At 32.5% G+C, this 17481-nt stretch overlaps 1 protein-coding gene across 1 annotated transcript; it reads right to left on the bottom strand.

The window, feature by feature from the left end:
• Positions 1-5873: 5873 nt before the first annotated feature.
• Positions 5874-7329, bottom strand: LOC133199417 (somatostatin receptor type 2-like). Its single transcript, XM_061335224.1, has one exon. It carries the CDS (start codon positions 7231-7233, stop codon positions 6181-6183), a length of 1053 nt encoding a protein of 350 aa, XP_061191208.1. The 5' UTR covers positions 7234-7329; the 3' UTR covers positions 5874-6180.
• Between the last annotated feature and the right edge of the window lie 10152 nt (positions 7330-17481).

Raw genomic sequence — 17481 nt, 5'->3', positions numbered from 1 at the left:
CGTTGGTACGATAAAGAACCCTCACTGCCCCTGGAAATTTAAAAGGTGGAATCATGTGCATAGGACGAGTAGGCATCCTGGCAGGTCATACCTGCCACGAGGCCCAAGTATTTATCAGGTAGACGGACAATTCGTAGTCACGCCCTTCAAATAAAGACAAAGACCTAACAATTTGTATGAAATATGTCAGCCAAAAGACGATCCAGTGATGGATATTTTTTTTAAAAAGGTCATTATAACGACCATAGAATTTACGAAATGCTGACTTTAACCGAGGTTGTCGAAATCCTTGTAAAATCAACTTATCTGTCATTGGCCTACCTGTTTAAAAATTGATCGTATTTAGAGCAAGCATGCTCTTGAACATCGAATAAGTTTGGACACGTAAACACAATATGCAGGTAATAGCGGAATATTACTGCATAAACAAGGAAAGTTGATGATGAAAAAAAACTGAAGTCATTTTGTAAGTTACATAATTTAATTGTTAGTTTGCCCTTATCGTCTATACTGAGGAAAACATCAAAATATGAAACAGATGTGGCAGACTCTTTGGTGTCTTTGATTTCGAGTTCACTTGAGTATATCGAGTCGGTGGAATGCAATTAGTTATTTTGATTGATAAAACATTGTTGATATTATCTGAATGTCGAGTTGCAATTGAAGGTCACAGCAAGTGTTTTCGTCTTCTCATGTAGATTTTTTTAAAATTAATTTTGAATTAATTCAAAATACAATTTGTAATCAAAAACACATCGAAATCCGAATTTATGTTTCAAAAAGCATCCTTATCTAAAATCTCCACAATAATTATGTTTACTTAACAATTGGTATCAGTTCCCTTTATTGTTCAGTAGATCTCCTTAAATGGTAATGACATTATACGAGTAAGTTTAAGACATTCCATATAAGATGTTTACTATTGATTGTTATTATACCTGTCTTTGAATTAAATGTTTTATATGCTTCATTATACGTGTGTTTTAATAGACTGTTTCACGAGAACTGGTACTGCTCTTTTGCAGGACAAAATGATATATTTTGGTGATATATTACGTAAAGGCAATTTCTTTAATAAACGTCATTTAATTATTTGTCATTACAAACTTCACCAAACATAATTAATTTGCCCTGCAAAAGAGTAGTACCGCAGTTATCGTGAAAGGGTTAATGCCTTCTCTCAATGTACAGACATGAACTACTGCAATTTAACACATTTATTAGTCAGTTTTAAAAATGTAAACAAAATGTAATTTCAGTCTAAAACACTGTGAACTTCTTATAACAGTAAACAATTCTTCAATTCCATTTATGGCTCAAATAAGAAACATATTAATTGCATCGAGGTTGTTTAGGAGTGCATCATTCATTACCATGAGGCGATACCTATTCTTTGAATAATGATAAAATTGGACGTTGCTTGTAATTCATGATCAAAAATAGAAAAATGTTTAGCTTGTTCCAATTTCTAAACCCTCACCATAAATACATTGGTAAATAATTTTACACAACCTCTTGCTAGCAAACTTAATCACTTTTGGACTATAATATTGGGTGCGGAATGAAGAACAAAACACAAATAGATTCTGATTTGCTAATCATTATCGTAGATATAGCGCACGGGAACAGTCACGTAGACAAGATCATGATTGCTTTGTGAAACATCACATCTGACATCCATTAATGTGTACGAAAAACAACATTTCATGTTAGTGCTTTGGGTATGTATAACCCTTTTACTTTCGTTCACATTGTACAACTGTTGCGTAAGCTGATATATATCAGTAGAAATGCTTTCCATTATGTCCTTATACCAAATGGTAATAAATTATCTGATTCATAAGTTTGTGCAAATTATCAGCTTGCTGACATTATGCTGGGAAACAGCTACTTGGGATTCAGTGCCTAGTCTTAGTAAGTGATGATTTGGTCTGAAAAGCTGACTCTGGAAACTCCTCTTTAGAGACTCAGAATGTTTACGGTTGGGCTTGTGCCATTTTCATCACACAGTTCTTTGATCTTTCATTTCAATTTCATTATTAAGAACAGATTTGAGACTCATAACCGAATTTTAGATAACATTTAGTTACACATATTTTGAAGAAATTACTCTTAAAAAATTCTGAGAGACAGGCAACGGATTATTTTTTTTACTTTTAACATTTGTTACCCTAGTAGAATTTAACACTAAAATTTGAGGTGTGTTTCATATAAGAAATTGAGAATATTGAAGGACTAGTCTCCTTTGACAAACGAGCGACAAGTTCAGCTTTCCCATCAACTTTTCTTATTCATATACTGACATTCTACTATCTTCTGAGTTGATATAACAGGGTTTTTAACTTTCTTGTTCAAAGTCAGCATTTCGCAAATTCAATAGTCGTTATAATGATCTCATTTGCAGATACAACATATGGTTGAATTGTATTTTTCTGACATCCCAATTAATAGGACATTGTTTTATGTTAATTTTGAATATCGATTACTCAGTTTACCTGACCAATACAAAGGGCTATAGATGACCGGTGGACAGGGGATGCTTACTCCTCCTAGGCACCCGATCCCACCTCTGGTGTTTCATGGGTCCATGTTGACTCATTCATTGGTTGAAAATTGATACGTAAAGACATCTGATGAAAAGTAGCATTGAACTGATGTTTTAAACCTAGTAGAAATTCAACATTTCAGTCATTCCTAAAACCTTTCCTTTAGTATATCACATCCAAACATTCAATAAAAAGGTGAAAGATCTTGAATGATATATAAAGATAAGGAACAGCAATCATACTCAGAAGTCCAAATAAACAACACAAATCGAGAGCAGAGCAATCAAGGACCCCGAAAAACTTCAGAAAAGGATCAGGTGTTATGGAGGAGTAAGCATTCCATATCAAATTGCCGCACCCACCCTGAGCAATTTGTCCAGTAAGCAGATAAATCCGTGGGCATTTCAGTATGGAAATAGTGGCCTAACAATTTGTATTTAAAATCGTCAGTCAACTTTCGACTTAATGACAAGTTGTAATTGCAAAGAAGGTCATAGTATATACCATATAATTTGCAAAATCATGGCTTTAAACGAGATTGCTGATACCCCTTTTTAACCTGCCTCGTTCTGAAAATTGATTTTACGAGAACATGGTCTTGCGTATCGAATCAACCGAGAGACATAAACACCGTCTGCAGGTGACAATGGCATATTGCTGCTTTAATAAGGGAAGCTGACGATAGAACTTGTAATATGTTCATCATATAGTTGTTACTTTTTCAATGTTTTTCTCTTGTAAAACATCTCAGTATAAAGCAGATGTGTCAGACTCTGTATTGCCTTTTAATTAGAGTGCTGCTGGATATATAAAATAAACGTTTGAAAAAAGGAATATTATTGATTGATAAATCGTCATTGATATACTTGTATTTAAATGTCGAATTTTTTGTTAGTCTGTTTATTGTTTAAAGTCCCTCTCGAGAATTTTTCACTCATATGGAGACGTCACTATTTGCCTGTGGAGTGCCGCAAACTTATACCTATACTCGGCACTCAGGGCCATTGAGCAGTGAGGGATCTTTTTTGTGCGAACACCTACTGCAACACGGTACCTCGGTTTATACGGTTTCATCCGAAGGACCAGTCTTCGAGCCCGCGACGTACGGATCAGCTTCTTCCTTTTCGGCTCTAGAGCAGGCGCTCTAACCACTGCACCACGCGGGCGATAATTGTTGAATTGAAGGCCACTAGAAGAACTCTTCTTTTCACATCATGTTTTTGAATTAATTCTTATTCCTAAGAATACAAAAACAGATTTGCTTACAAAGAGGCACAATTAGAATCCTTAGTTGCCAACAGATTGCTTGAAGACCTGATCTCTAAAGACATAGATATTGTCGATGAGAAACTCAAGTATCTTTTATAAAAAATTTCAACCGTCACGGTAGCTCAGTCGGTAGACGCTCGGTCCGTGATCATAGGGTCGTGTGTTCGAATCACGGAAGCGACTGACCTAAGTTGATAAAAAAAGGTAGCAAATGTTCCTTCGCCAAGCGCTCGGCACTTTGGAGTGAAAGCTGTGGGTCTTTCGGTTAAGGCCTTAAAACCGAGGCGCCGTGTCACGGTAGGCGTTGATACGATAAAAAACCCTCACTGCTCAATGACCTTGAGTGCCGAGTAAAGGTTTAAATTTGAAGCCCTTCACCGGTATATAGGGACGTCTCCATATTAGTGAAAAATTCTCGAACGGGACGCAAAACAACACACAATCAATCAATCATATAATAAATTTCAGTGTACTTGTGTGTAGAATCAGAATGATTTTTAACAAATTTGTAGAGGATAATTTTGAAGATGTTCTTTCACATTACTGCTGAAGTTTCTCGTTCACTGCTGTTAATATTTTATTGAGAAGTATATTGATTGTATGTCATTTTACATTCCACTGGAGAATTTTTCACCCTAATGGAGACGTCAAAATAAACCGTTGAAGGGCTTTAAATTTAGACCTATCCTTGGCACTCTCGGCCATTGAGCAGTGAGGGTTCTTTATCATGCCAACGCCTACCTTGACACATGGGGCTTCGGTTTTAAGGTCACATCCTTAAGACCCGTAAATGTCACTTCTAATACCGGGAGTTTGGGGAAGGAACACTACTTATATTACCGCGGCGCGGCATCGTTTGAAATATAAAATCCTTGATAATAAATTTACTATTGAAATTGACATTATAGTACTTTTTTGAAGAATCTCTGCTTTTGAAAGGGAACAACGAGTATAAGTTGAATACAACTGGTAGAAATAAAGCTTCTCTAAAATTGCAATAGAAAGTCTTACAAGTACTTTGTTGGATTAAAAATACATGCAGAGATATTTCTAAAACGATTTAGAATCATCCATGACAAAACACACAAAACTCTCCAAACAAATGTATCATTTCTGTATAAAATTTAGAATACAATACGTTATCACGTATTGTATTTAGAATCAGGCACTAATGTGTTCTTTCAATAATGTCTGGGCCTTATTGTTATAAAGAGGTCCTTTATGATTCCGACATTTATCTGAAACTGACATTTTTCTAATTGATTCGATACTTTGGTTCATTATATCTCGACATTTTATTAATTGTTCAGGGGCCTTGGTGGTCATGGTGATTTTAACACTATTAATCCTCCTGGGAAAAAAAGCATTGAATAAAAATATAGAAATATGCATTTGTTTTTTTTCCCCTTCAATCTTTTTATATCGTACCTGACAACCAATATAGCTTTAGAAGACGATGCAGTAAATATTTTTTTTTCTGACAATAGCAAACTTTTCCACTGAATGTCATAAAAATACTTTTTGCTGAGTTTGACAGTACACAATCAACTTGTAAGGGCAAATTAAAAGGGACAAATATAATTACAGAATTAGTGTCCACAATTACTCTTCAGTATGGATTCCGTTCTGAAATGTTCCAAGGTAAGAAAAGTTATTTAGATACTGATATTCAGATATCAGATAAATATTGATATTCATATATCTATTTCTTCTCCAGTAATTCTATAAGCATGGAACCAAAAATATCTTAAAGCTCTTTCGGCTACTCATGCACAGATCTACGAGGGTGTATCAAAGAAACTATTCTTACTGCATGCAATGACAAAAATAAAAAAAAAGTGAAAAGTTTTTAAAAGCTAAGAGGTCAGTTAGAAACATACCAACATTGTGTGATGGTCAAAGTTTGTGGCAGCTACGTAAAACAGCCAAGACTACCTTTGGACATTATTTGAAGTAAAATTTAGTAGACGCAAAACACGTATTTATAAGCTTTGAAAGACAATACCATCGTCACGAAGTAACACTCTAATAAACTCTTCTTTTAAAATCACAAGAATCTTCAAATAATCATCCTTTTATTATTTAAAGCATATTCTGATTTCTAATCTAAAACACTCCTGCATGACATTACATAATTGTTAGCTACATACCTTAAAATAAAATACACATTTTTCGTTCCAATAAACAAATCCACAGTATCAAGTTTCAGATAAACGAAACCAACAGATGTTAAGGCAGTTTAGTCAGGCCATTCTCTTTTTATATTTTCATTTAGACAGTTTCTACTTTTATATCACTTTTTTCCATGCAAACAATATTACAGACCATAGCATTCGCTTCCATTTTTTAGGCAATGTTATTCGTTTTACTTATTTTGTTCTGCCTCGATTTGGTTACTATCATGTCTTGGCAACAAATCAAGTTCCATTTTGTTGTCATTGTCTTTCGTAGAAATAAATCCACTACGCTCCTTCAAAACGCACTGTGACTGAAACACCTCTTTAAATCTATGTCGAAAGTCTCTGTTGATAAATGCGTACAAAAAAGGATTGACCATACTGTTGGCAAACATTAAGACTGTACAGATTTGTTGTATTACCATTATCTCTGCAACAGTTTTGTACTTAAATACAACTACAAGAACAATCTGAAAAATCCAATAGGGTAACCAACAAATAACATACGACAAAATGATGGCCAAAACAAGGTACGTGATTTTTCTATGATACCTGTGTTGTTCCTTTGATCTTTGCCTATTGGCGGGTCCGGCACTTTTCATATGAACAATAACACAGGTATAAAATGTGGATATAAAACACAGTGGAATAGCAAATCCAAGAATAAAGATATAAATGATATATATAGGAACTTCCTTCACGTCCTGCCAGTTCACCATGCAGGAATCTTTTCCTTTCATGTAAGGATGTGGTATTCTTCTCGAATACAGAATTATAGGCATTGAGAGTAAAAGTGAGAAGATCCAAATGGAAATTATCACAAACACTGCTTTAAGTGGTTGTCTGTACTTGTAAGCTACATCAGGCTTACATACTGCAATGTAGCGATCCACACTTAAACTTGTTAAAGTTAAAACACTGGAGAATGTCGTTATAGCTTGTGTTGTAAAGAAAATCTTACACATGATTTCACCAAACACCCAGTACTCAATTATAATTGTAGTTGTTACCATCGCTATATGAGATAAAAATATCAAATCTGAAAAAGCCAAATTCAAAAGGTACATATTCGTAAGAGTTCTCATCTTTGGTGATATCAGTATTACATAAATAACCAAAGCATTTCCAAAAAGGCCGCAGAATCCGATTAAAATATAAATCACAACAAAAATAGTGACATTCACTTCGTTGGTGTCAATGTTGTCAAAACTATTCTCTGTGGTGTTGTTGACATCATACATGTTGCACAATTTTATTGACTGAAGAATATCTAGAGTTTAACAGGATACATCCAATTTTATACTTCTCAATGCAGAAACCTAACGCCCTGAATGCACAGACTGCAGCTGAGGCTTGATAACTGATACAATAATGACTGTTACGTATCGACAATCTGCTCATATATACTTGCTGTAGGTCAATAGAAACTGAGATAAAACGATAGACTTAAAGTGTAACAAATATTGGCTCAGGAAATCACAACAGAAATTTTATACTACAGTTTGATTAATAAAAATAAATATTTATATCTTTCTGATTTTTTTTAATTTTCAATTTGGTAATTCATTGAACACTTTATATTACTTCATTCTCTCTTGACCCTCTTAAAATATTTGAAAACATGGACAAGTTAAGTGGTTTTGTGTTTTTCTTTATGTCATATCCCCAGTAGATAATTGTGTTCGTCAATGCTAATGTAAAAGACACATGATAGACTTCTGTTTAGCACGCAAATACGATTATTTCCATTTAAATTTCTTTTCTAGACAAGAAGTAGTTTGTTTAAAACAAAAACAAACAAACAAAAAAAAAAAAAAAAAAAAAAAAAAAAAAAAAACTTGCATCAATACGATAAGAAATAAAATGGCAGCTGAGGAAAGACTATTTGCTAGGAAAACAGGAAGGAATTAAAGAAATTAGGTTATCTTGCCTTCAGTAAAGGAGATATTTATGTAGCTTTGGGTGCTAAACGGCACGGAATGATTGTCCAAAATTTTTTCACTAAAATTTGCAAGTACTTTATATATATATATATATATATATATATATATATATATATATATATATATATATATATATATATATATATATATATATATATATATATATATATATATATATATATATAATTTACTGTAGATATGGAACACTTTTGATGATTGCACTTAACACTGATTAAGAAAACAACGTAATTAAACGGATCTTTAACAGGGCAAAAACACGGACCGATTTAAACACTAAAGGTTGAATCAGGTGCCCAGGAGGAGTAAGTATCCCCTGTCGACTACCAGTCACACCTGTTATGAGTCCTATGTATTGACCAGGTAGACGGGACACTTCTTAGTCAAATTGTGTATAAAAAAGATGACCTAATAAATGGTTTGAAACATATCAAATAAAATATAACCCATTAATATGTTATATATACGAACATGGTCATTATAAAGACCGTACAAAATCTGAAAAAAAGCTGACTTTTAAGGTCAGACGACAGGTTCCTCAAATATATGTTTTGTATACCTTGGTATTACTTCAAAAATTATTCATAATTATCATTCTCTTGTGATTTCTAAATTGTTTTCAATATGTTTTAAAAAATAAGTACACCAAAGATTGTTACATTGGCAGTTCAAAAGATTACCCATAAGGATTATATAAGAAATATCACCCTCTGGTATCTTGTCCAAATACCTGGTAAGGTACCTCAATTTTTGCAGAGGAAACTTCTTTAAGTAGCTATACTTCAATGACAAATTCTTGAGAAAAATTAATATTTTCTAGGAACGTGTCGTCTGACCTTAAAGGGGTTGTTGAACATCCATGTAACGTCAACTTATTTGTCAGTAGTCTCACTCCGTTTAAAAAATGACCATATTCAAAGTATTATCTTGCGTATCGAAAATTTGGGAAGAAAGACGCAATATGCAGGTGATGTTGGAATATTGCTACATAAATAAGGACTGTTGTCGATGGAAAAGCTGAAACCATCCAGTTTGCCTTACTAATTATTGGTTGGATATTATCATTAATAGTAAGTAAAACATCCAAATATGAAACAGATGTGTCAGACTCTGTTGTGTCTTTAATTGCGAGTTCTGTGGGATATATACAGTCGACAAATGACTTAAAATAATCATTGTTAATTGATAAAACGATATATAGAATCAGATTGGGTTTTTTTAATGAAGTAATTTTGTAGAGGACAATTCACGAGATATGGAAATTTACTAGTTCCATTTCTGTTGAGGAAACAGTTTTATCTGATATTAAAGAGTCTAGGTTTTAATTTATTTGAGAAATACTGTTATATAGGTGAAGAAAAATCTTGTTTGGATGATTTTGAAATTTGAAAAGTTTTGAGATTTTGAATTATTATTACTAGTGTAATTTTGATAAAAATTCAATTCGTAAGATTTTTTTATTTATAAAATCAAGCAAATCTATTCAATTTGTGTAAGGTTACACTTCATAGTATAACGTGCATTTTTTTAGATTTGATAATGTTGGTTAAAAAAATGAAAATTGAGGCATACTTATCTAAAACCGTTCATAAATTTCTTCCTTTTTCACCATCACAGAACAATTCCACTTTATCTGAGAAAATTAGATTAAAATTCCACAAAGGTTGATGATGACGGCTGTAGCATTTTAATTGCATAAAAATTTCATTTTTATAGGAAGTCTTACTGATATGTCAAACCTTATGATTTTAAGGCTCCCAAATTCTGGGAAACATCTAAACTGACGTAATGGTCTTTCAGGGAATTGAGTTTTAGAGGGATATGTTTTCATTAGTGCAAATACATATCTGTCGATGACTGAATTCATTTTTTATAGCCTATTTTCTATGTCGCATTTATTTAGAATGATAAGTATAATTTAGTTTTTTATATCAAAATATTCTGATAGTATTACAATGACATATTAAGGCAACATAATATGACTGAGGTACTAGCATCAGGAATATGTAAAACTTCACTGTAATAATGGGCTTATAATGACATAATGACAGATACTGTATCATCAATAAGTTTGAATCAACCATGATTATACACGAATATATCACATATATATATATATATATATATATATATATATATATATATATATATATATATATATATATATATATATATATATATATATATATATATATATATATATATATATATATATATATATATATATATATATATATATATATATATATATATATATATATATATATATATTCTAGATATCATTTTTCTTTATCATTTCAAGCTCTCTGATTGGCTCAAACTTGATCTCAGCATATAAACTTGTGTTATTATTTATAGATTCTGAAATGCATATCGACTTGATGTTTCTAAAAGTGGAAATAATCTTCTACAAAACAACAAAAGTGATGATTTCACAATAGCTAATATGTCTATGTTTGTATGATGAATGGAGAGAGAGAGAGAGAGAGAGAGAGAGAGAGAGAGAGAGAGAGAGATGAGGAACTCCGGTATCCTCTTCATAACAACAACAGAGTACTTGTCAGTAGAATCAGAATGGTTTTTAACATAGTATTTTTTTATGATGAATCAGAAGATACGAAAATTGTCGGTTCCATTTTTATTGAAGAAGCAGTTATCTATGTCAACAAAAAGCCCAGTTTTTTTTATTTATCGTAAGGAATGGTTATATGAAGTACAGAAAATTCGTAGGTTTGCAAAAAATTTATTTATTTCCTTTAACTTCGTATTGTGCCACAGGCTTCCTGACCATTCACTACTCCACCACTAAAACTGATATACCCCTCAAATTGATCCCTTCAGTAAAATATTTATATCAGATTGTCATTGTGAAGTGAATTTTAAGAATCTTGCAAAATAGATATACGAAACAGTGTTTTTCATTCTTTTAGACTTTCACAGCTTACATCATAAACTTACTGATTGTATTGGATATAATTAGGTTTTTAAGGTAATGTTCATTTCAAACAATAAAAGAGACATAGTGAATTCAAACTTTAGTTTTATTTTGAAAGACACAGACAATTCTTATTTTGTCTGTATTGTCTTTAGAATATTATTTTATAGACAAATTTTACCTTTGGTTCAAAAGTATTTTCATTTCCCTTTTTCCAAAAAAGTATTTACTGATGTATGATTTTACACCCTTTTTAAGCTCTCATTTTGACATAAGTATTAGAAGAAACTGATTTCAGAAATATTGTCAAAGATTTTCAGATAGAGCAGAAAAGCAACTGCAAAATATCATAAGATTATTGAGATAAACATAGGACATCTCTTGAAAGCAGCTGCTTCTGCCTCTGTTAGCTACGCTGCACTAGAGTCGGCTCATTGGATATCATATTATACGGCATCACATTATACGGCATGACAAACGCCAAGACTTTTTTTTACCTTAGATAATTAATTGTTTTGTAGCACAGTTATTTGTTCCTCATTAAGAAGCTACAAAGCTAGAAACAGGAAGATGGAGAATTACACCTGATGAAGCATTCGATCTGTAAAGTGCTGAATGACGTGCAGACCTTAAGTCATACATCTGAGTTGAGCATTGAGTTTTTATTTGTAATATGTGTGTCTAAGGATTTATTCTGTGGACAAAAAGAGTTTGTTTTATTATCATCATTGCTGAAAGTTCAGATCTAGAGTCTAGGATGTTTTTGATCAGTAATTTTTTTCTATATAAAGAGATAAATTTTGTAATATTAGTAAAGTTCATAACCTATTCCTGACTGTGTGTGGCTTTTAGTGTTAACGGATTCTTATCCAAATATTATGAGTTGAGAAATCTATCAAACTAATGTTTTTTCCCTGAAATTATCATGCTTCATAAAACAGATGGCTTTATAATTATACTTTTTCGATCTCTGGACAGATACAATACATCTGCGCATTTTGACTACATGATTTTGACACTTTTATGAGTTTATTTCTGCACAATCACAAACGCAACACGTATCTTGATGAAAAAAATATCCATAGCACCGATGTTGCAAAATAATAGAGCAATAAACAATGAAATTAAAAAAAAAAGGTATTTTTATAGATGTTAAATGTTTTTTATATTTATACAGATAATGTTTACTATGTAATAATTTAATTTTGTTTGTATTCTATCCTCTGATTGGTAAATATCCAAAAAGGAACACAAATTATTTCTGTATAACCTGGTTTGGTACGGGGACGCATCCCCCTGACAACCAGCTGAATCATCTGTATCCATACAATCCTCTCATTTCCAGTCCTCGGGATTCATGGAAAATTCCAGATTTAATAAATGTACCTTTAACTTCAAACAATAATTCGATCTTACCATATGTAAACGAACAACAAGGCTGCTAGGCCTATGCATCAGTTTTTACCTCCCCTCGCTTCCCATCACTTCCGTTACTTCCGTTACTATGGTTGTATTATTGAGCGGCAAATTTGAACTAATTAAAAGCAACGAAATTTTACACCCATAGTTATTTAATGATTTTAAAATTAAATTATAAGGAATGACTCTAATTCTTGGCCAAATATTCGAGTATAACCTGGTTTGGGTCAGTTTACGCTGTTTTATAATCCGCTTCGCGGATTATAAAGGGTAAACTGACCCAAACCAGGTTATACTCGAATAATTTGGCCAAGAATTAGAGTCATTCCTAAAATATTTACAGTATCTTATTGGGCGATAGTATATTACCTAGCTAATAGATCAGGGTTGTAAAATTCCAAACATAACCTGATTTTGACAGAGAATAAAATGTTTCGTAAATTTTAGTGTGCAGTTCGAACTAATGATAGTATATGATTTCATAAGTTCTTAATAGAAAGACATTATACCAAATAACTCTGACAAATATTGACAATTTTTCCAATATTGAATTTTGGCACATGAGGAAATTAGCACAAATTTTCTCGTAATAGTGTAACAGTGTCTGAACCGTCTGCTGTTTTCGATATGATTTATCTTAATCTTCTATAAGCGTTTGGCGTTCCCTTTTGGAATACGTGGATCAGCCCTCTAGTAGTCGACTCCTATTTAACTACACACAGAGAGTACTAGAAGTTATTTATGCAGGTGATCAGAAATCCTACCGATCACTAAGCCAACGCCCTACCACCAATATACAGTGACCCGTCGGATTATCATGAAGACGAACACACTCATTATAAAAATAAAAAGAAAATCAATAAACATTTCTATTTCATATATATATATATATATATATATATATATATATATATATATATATATATATATATATATATATATATATATATATATATATATATATATATATATATATATATATATATATATATATATACACAATTTGAGGCATATTTCTTTACAACTTTTTTGAAAGAAAATTGATGACTAGAAACTGAAAATATTATGTAGAAATGAACCTCTCTAGTTATTTTTTATGTTTGCTTATTCAACGATGACATTTACATACCACGTAATACCAAATACCATATAGTTTAACAAATTTATTCATCCATCTGAAAAAATAAAATTACAGTAAAGTAAATTAGAAATAATTGAGCATTTTAGAAAAAAAAATAACGAAGATTTTTATCGTTTTAATCATGAATAGAATAAGCAGTCAGATGGTATCTTAAATGGTCTACAGGAGAAAGACAAATCCTTTAAAAAACTGTAAAAAGTTGAATCATTTTCAGCTGAGGTTAAAGGAAAATAATAAAGACGATATTTTACAGTTTTATTTGGTTATAATGAAGAATATGGTGATGTTATTGCCTATCAATTGAGACAAAAATATACCTCTCATTTTACAAGAATTTACAAGATCTACGCTGTTACATCGGCAAATTAAAATCGTTGCCCCATGACATGTGCTAATCGAACCTGAAATTCTCATCTCATAATTTTACTGAAATGCTGAAAGGAGTTCTTTCTTAAGGAAGTCTGTATATAAAATGTTATGCCCACAAGACTATGTAGATTGACAATACTCCAACCCTAAGGAGCCGTGTACATAAAAAAATATGTTCCCAATACAATCAAGGCTTAAATTCAAGTGGAGAGGCATGTTTGAAAAAAGTTTATTCTAGAAAAAAGAACATTATGTGTAAGAAAAGGCATAAAATGAATTCTGCAAAGAAAAAGACATTACGAGCTGTTATCAAAATTTGGTTAATCGACATGATCTTAATACGATTGAAATAAAGAAGAAACCGTTATCCAAAACAAAGAAAAAAATATTATTTAAAATTTCGATCACTGATAGTCATCTCCCTCTAGATACCTCAGATTTTTCATCAATCAAGAAAATGTATCAGTTAAAAGAAGTAACAATGTGATGTATTGAAAACATTAACTGTATTTCAGCTTTTTCATTAGATTTTGAATTAAAAATGCCTAAATTCTTCAAGTGCAGCTACAACGATATTTATTTTTATATTCTCATGAAGATGAGATATGGAGATTATGAACAGTAACCAATCTCAGAAGTCCATTTAAACAATACAAATGGGTAACAGAGCAAACACGGACCTGTAAAATCAACAGCAGTGGGATCAGTTGTAATGGAGGAGTAAGCATCCCCTGTCGACCTCCAACAAAAAAATTGTATCAAAGTTTTTTTTTACTATAGTAAATCAAAAATACATTTTTACTATGGATTTCAGATTGTTATATTTGTTTGTTCTTCAATTCATACATGCACATTTTTTTTTAATATTTCATGGAACTATTATTTGTATATTCACATATTATTTCCAAATTTTATATCATTGTTATCGAATTTCAGAGATTTTAAGCTTTGAAATTTCAAAAAGTTCAAGAGTAAAGTTTCATAGTAAATCAAAGTATCTAAGTTTTTTACTATAGTTAACTATAGTAAACTTTTATTAGGGACAGGTTACACCTGCCGTGTGCTCCTTGTTGTGATCCGTCAAACAGAAAAAATCGTAGATAATTCAGAGTGTAAATAATGGTCTAACAGTATGAAAAACGCCAATCATTAGAATGACGTGATCGGGAGGTCTTGAGTTCGAATCTCGGCCGCAACTGACCTAAGTCGATAATAAATGGGTAGCAACTGTTCCTTTGCCGTGCGCTCGACACTTTGAAGTGAAAGTTGTGGGCCCTTTGAATGAGACCTTAAAAACCGAGGCCACGTGTCACGGCAGGCGTTTGGCACGATAAAGATCCCTCACTGCTCAATGGCCCTGAGTGCCGAGTAAAGGTCAAAATTTAAAGCCCTTCATCGGTACATCTCTATATAAGTGAAAAATTTTCGAATGGGACGTAAATCAACATACAATCAATCAATCGACTGAATGATAGATAGTATTTGCTGATAAGGTCATTGTATCGACCATAGAACTTGCGAAATATTTACTTTAAAAGAGACTGTTGATATCCTTTTTATCAATTTGCTTTTCAAAAGCTTTTTAGAAATTGTTCGTAAGTGGAGCATGCTCTTTCGTATCAAATCAACGGGGAGACATTAATTCCATATGCAGGTGATAAGGGTATTTTGTTACATAAAATATGTAACAAATATTTGTTACATGAATGTGGGAAGTTGACGATAGAAAAGTGAATCGAAGTCATCACGTTTATGATTAAGTTTTGTTGATAGGTTACCATTAACATTTTTTTCTAGTAAAAATATCAAAATATGAAACAGATGTGTCAGACGCTGAGGTGTCTTTTATTTCAAGTTCACTGGGATATATCGAGTCAACATTTGAATGGAACTAACTATTGTTAATTGACAATACCGTCGTCGATATATCTAAATGTCTAGATGAAGGTTTCAGCATTTTTTTTTTCTTCTCATGTAAAAGGTTTTGATAAAGTCTGCTTCATTTGAATACAGTAATAGGTCTTTTAATAACGGGGCGAATTGGTACCCATGTGAACTCCGACAGACAGTTGGAAGACTTGATCTCCGAAAAATACATACGAAAAACTCAGACATCTTTTTATTAATATCAACTTCAGAGTTTTTGCAAATGACCAATGACAAGGTAAGTAAACTGATTATTCTGTATACCTATACACAGGGCTCTCAGCGGATTTGTACGGCGGACAAGGGATGCTTACTTCTACTAGGCACATGATACCACCTCTAGTGTTTCCTGAGGTCCTTGTATTTGACCTATTCACGATTCATATTCTTCACTGATTTTTTTTTAGATTGATCACTGTTTTTTGACTTCACCTTTCACAGTTCTATGTTCCATACATTACCTTGTCAGCCAATACAGTTACAATCAATCACTAAGTCGAATGCTGACTGAAGTTTTTCATACTAATTATTAGGCAAGTATTTACACTGAATTGTCTACGGATTTTTCCGTTTTTCCCGATCATGACAAGGAGCACACGACGGGTTTGACCGGTCGGCAGGGGATGCTCATTCCTCTATGACAGCTGATCCCTCCTCTGATATTTTAGAGGTCCATGTTTGCTTTGCTCCTGAATTGTATTGTTTGAATCAGCTTAAAGCTTTTGATCTTGAATACTGTTCGTTATCACCATATTTCAATCAGATCAATGACTTTTATTGAACCCCTCCCTGTTCAATTCTTAAATATAGTGAAAGTTTTATATTAAATACAAATGATATATGTTTTATTCTTCTTTGTTAAGTTAATGTCAATAAGATTACATTAGGTTGTCTATTTTCAAGTTGTTGCATTCAAATCTGCCTTACCGAACGAGTTTCCTAATAATATTTAATTTCATTTTTAGCCGGACTCCATAGCGTAAGCTATGGTCCGGCTTTCGGGATCGTTTCTCAGCGCGGCGGAGTACACCGGATGGTAACCCAACAACCGCCAATGTAAACACCTGTCTCTACCATTACGCTTTTCAAATTAGATCAGTTCCTGTTCTCTAATAATTCTTGATGATGACGCTTGGTTAAACTTTTCAAGTTTTCAGATATCAGAAATATATTGTTTTCTTACGTCAGGCAAGCTTATTACATGTGTGAGAGTGAACGTAACCTCTGCTGCCATATATATAGGCCTATGTGCACACAGGCCAAGTGCGACACACAATCAAAATATTTTTAGCTGATAAGATCTCTATTTATAGAATGATGGAAAATTTCACTGCCTCGCCACGCGTGCATAGTATATGCGCAAGATATGTAAAGTTAGTTACTAGTAACTGGCTAATAGTAGCTGGCTACGACAAGTGGGTAAAGTTGGCTACTAGTAAACTTCTAGTAACTGGCTACTAGTAGCTAGCTACGACAAGTGGGTAAAGTTGGCTACTAGTAACTGGCTACTAGTATCTGACTTAAATTGTAAATGAAGCTAGCTATTAGTAACTGACAACATGTGAGTAAAGCTAGCTACTAGTAACTGGTTTGCAATGTGCGTAAAGTGTTATCAGCCTCAAAAGCTGGGTATTTAGAGCGCTGATATCTACTGATACAGCTAAAGAGAAATTTCTTCAAGGTTCTCCACATAAAAAATGACTGCCGATTTACTTTTATCTTTTGTTATCTTTTCAGC

The sequence above is a fragment of the Saccostrea echinata genome, unplaced genomic scaffold (assembly GCF_033153115.1).
Source record: "Saccostrea echinata isolate AGI-Se365-2 ecotype Australia unplaced genomic scaffold, CSIRO_AGI_Sech_v1 ptg000034l, whole genome shotgun sequence".
In the NCBI taxonomy this organism is placed as follows: Eukaryota; Metazoa; Mollusca; class Bivalvia; order Ostreida; family Ostreidae; genus Saccostrea; species Saccostrea echinata.
The sequence above is the reverse complement of the archived record's forward strand: the minus strand, read 5'-3'. Positions and strand labels throughout refer to the sequence as shown.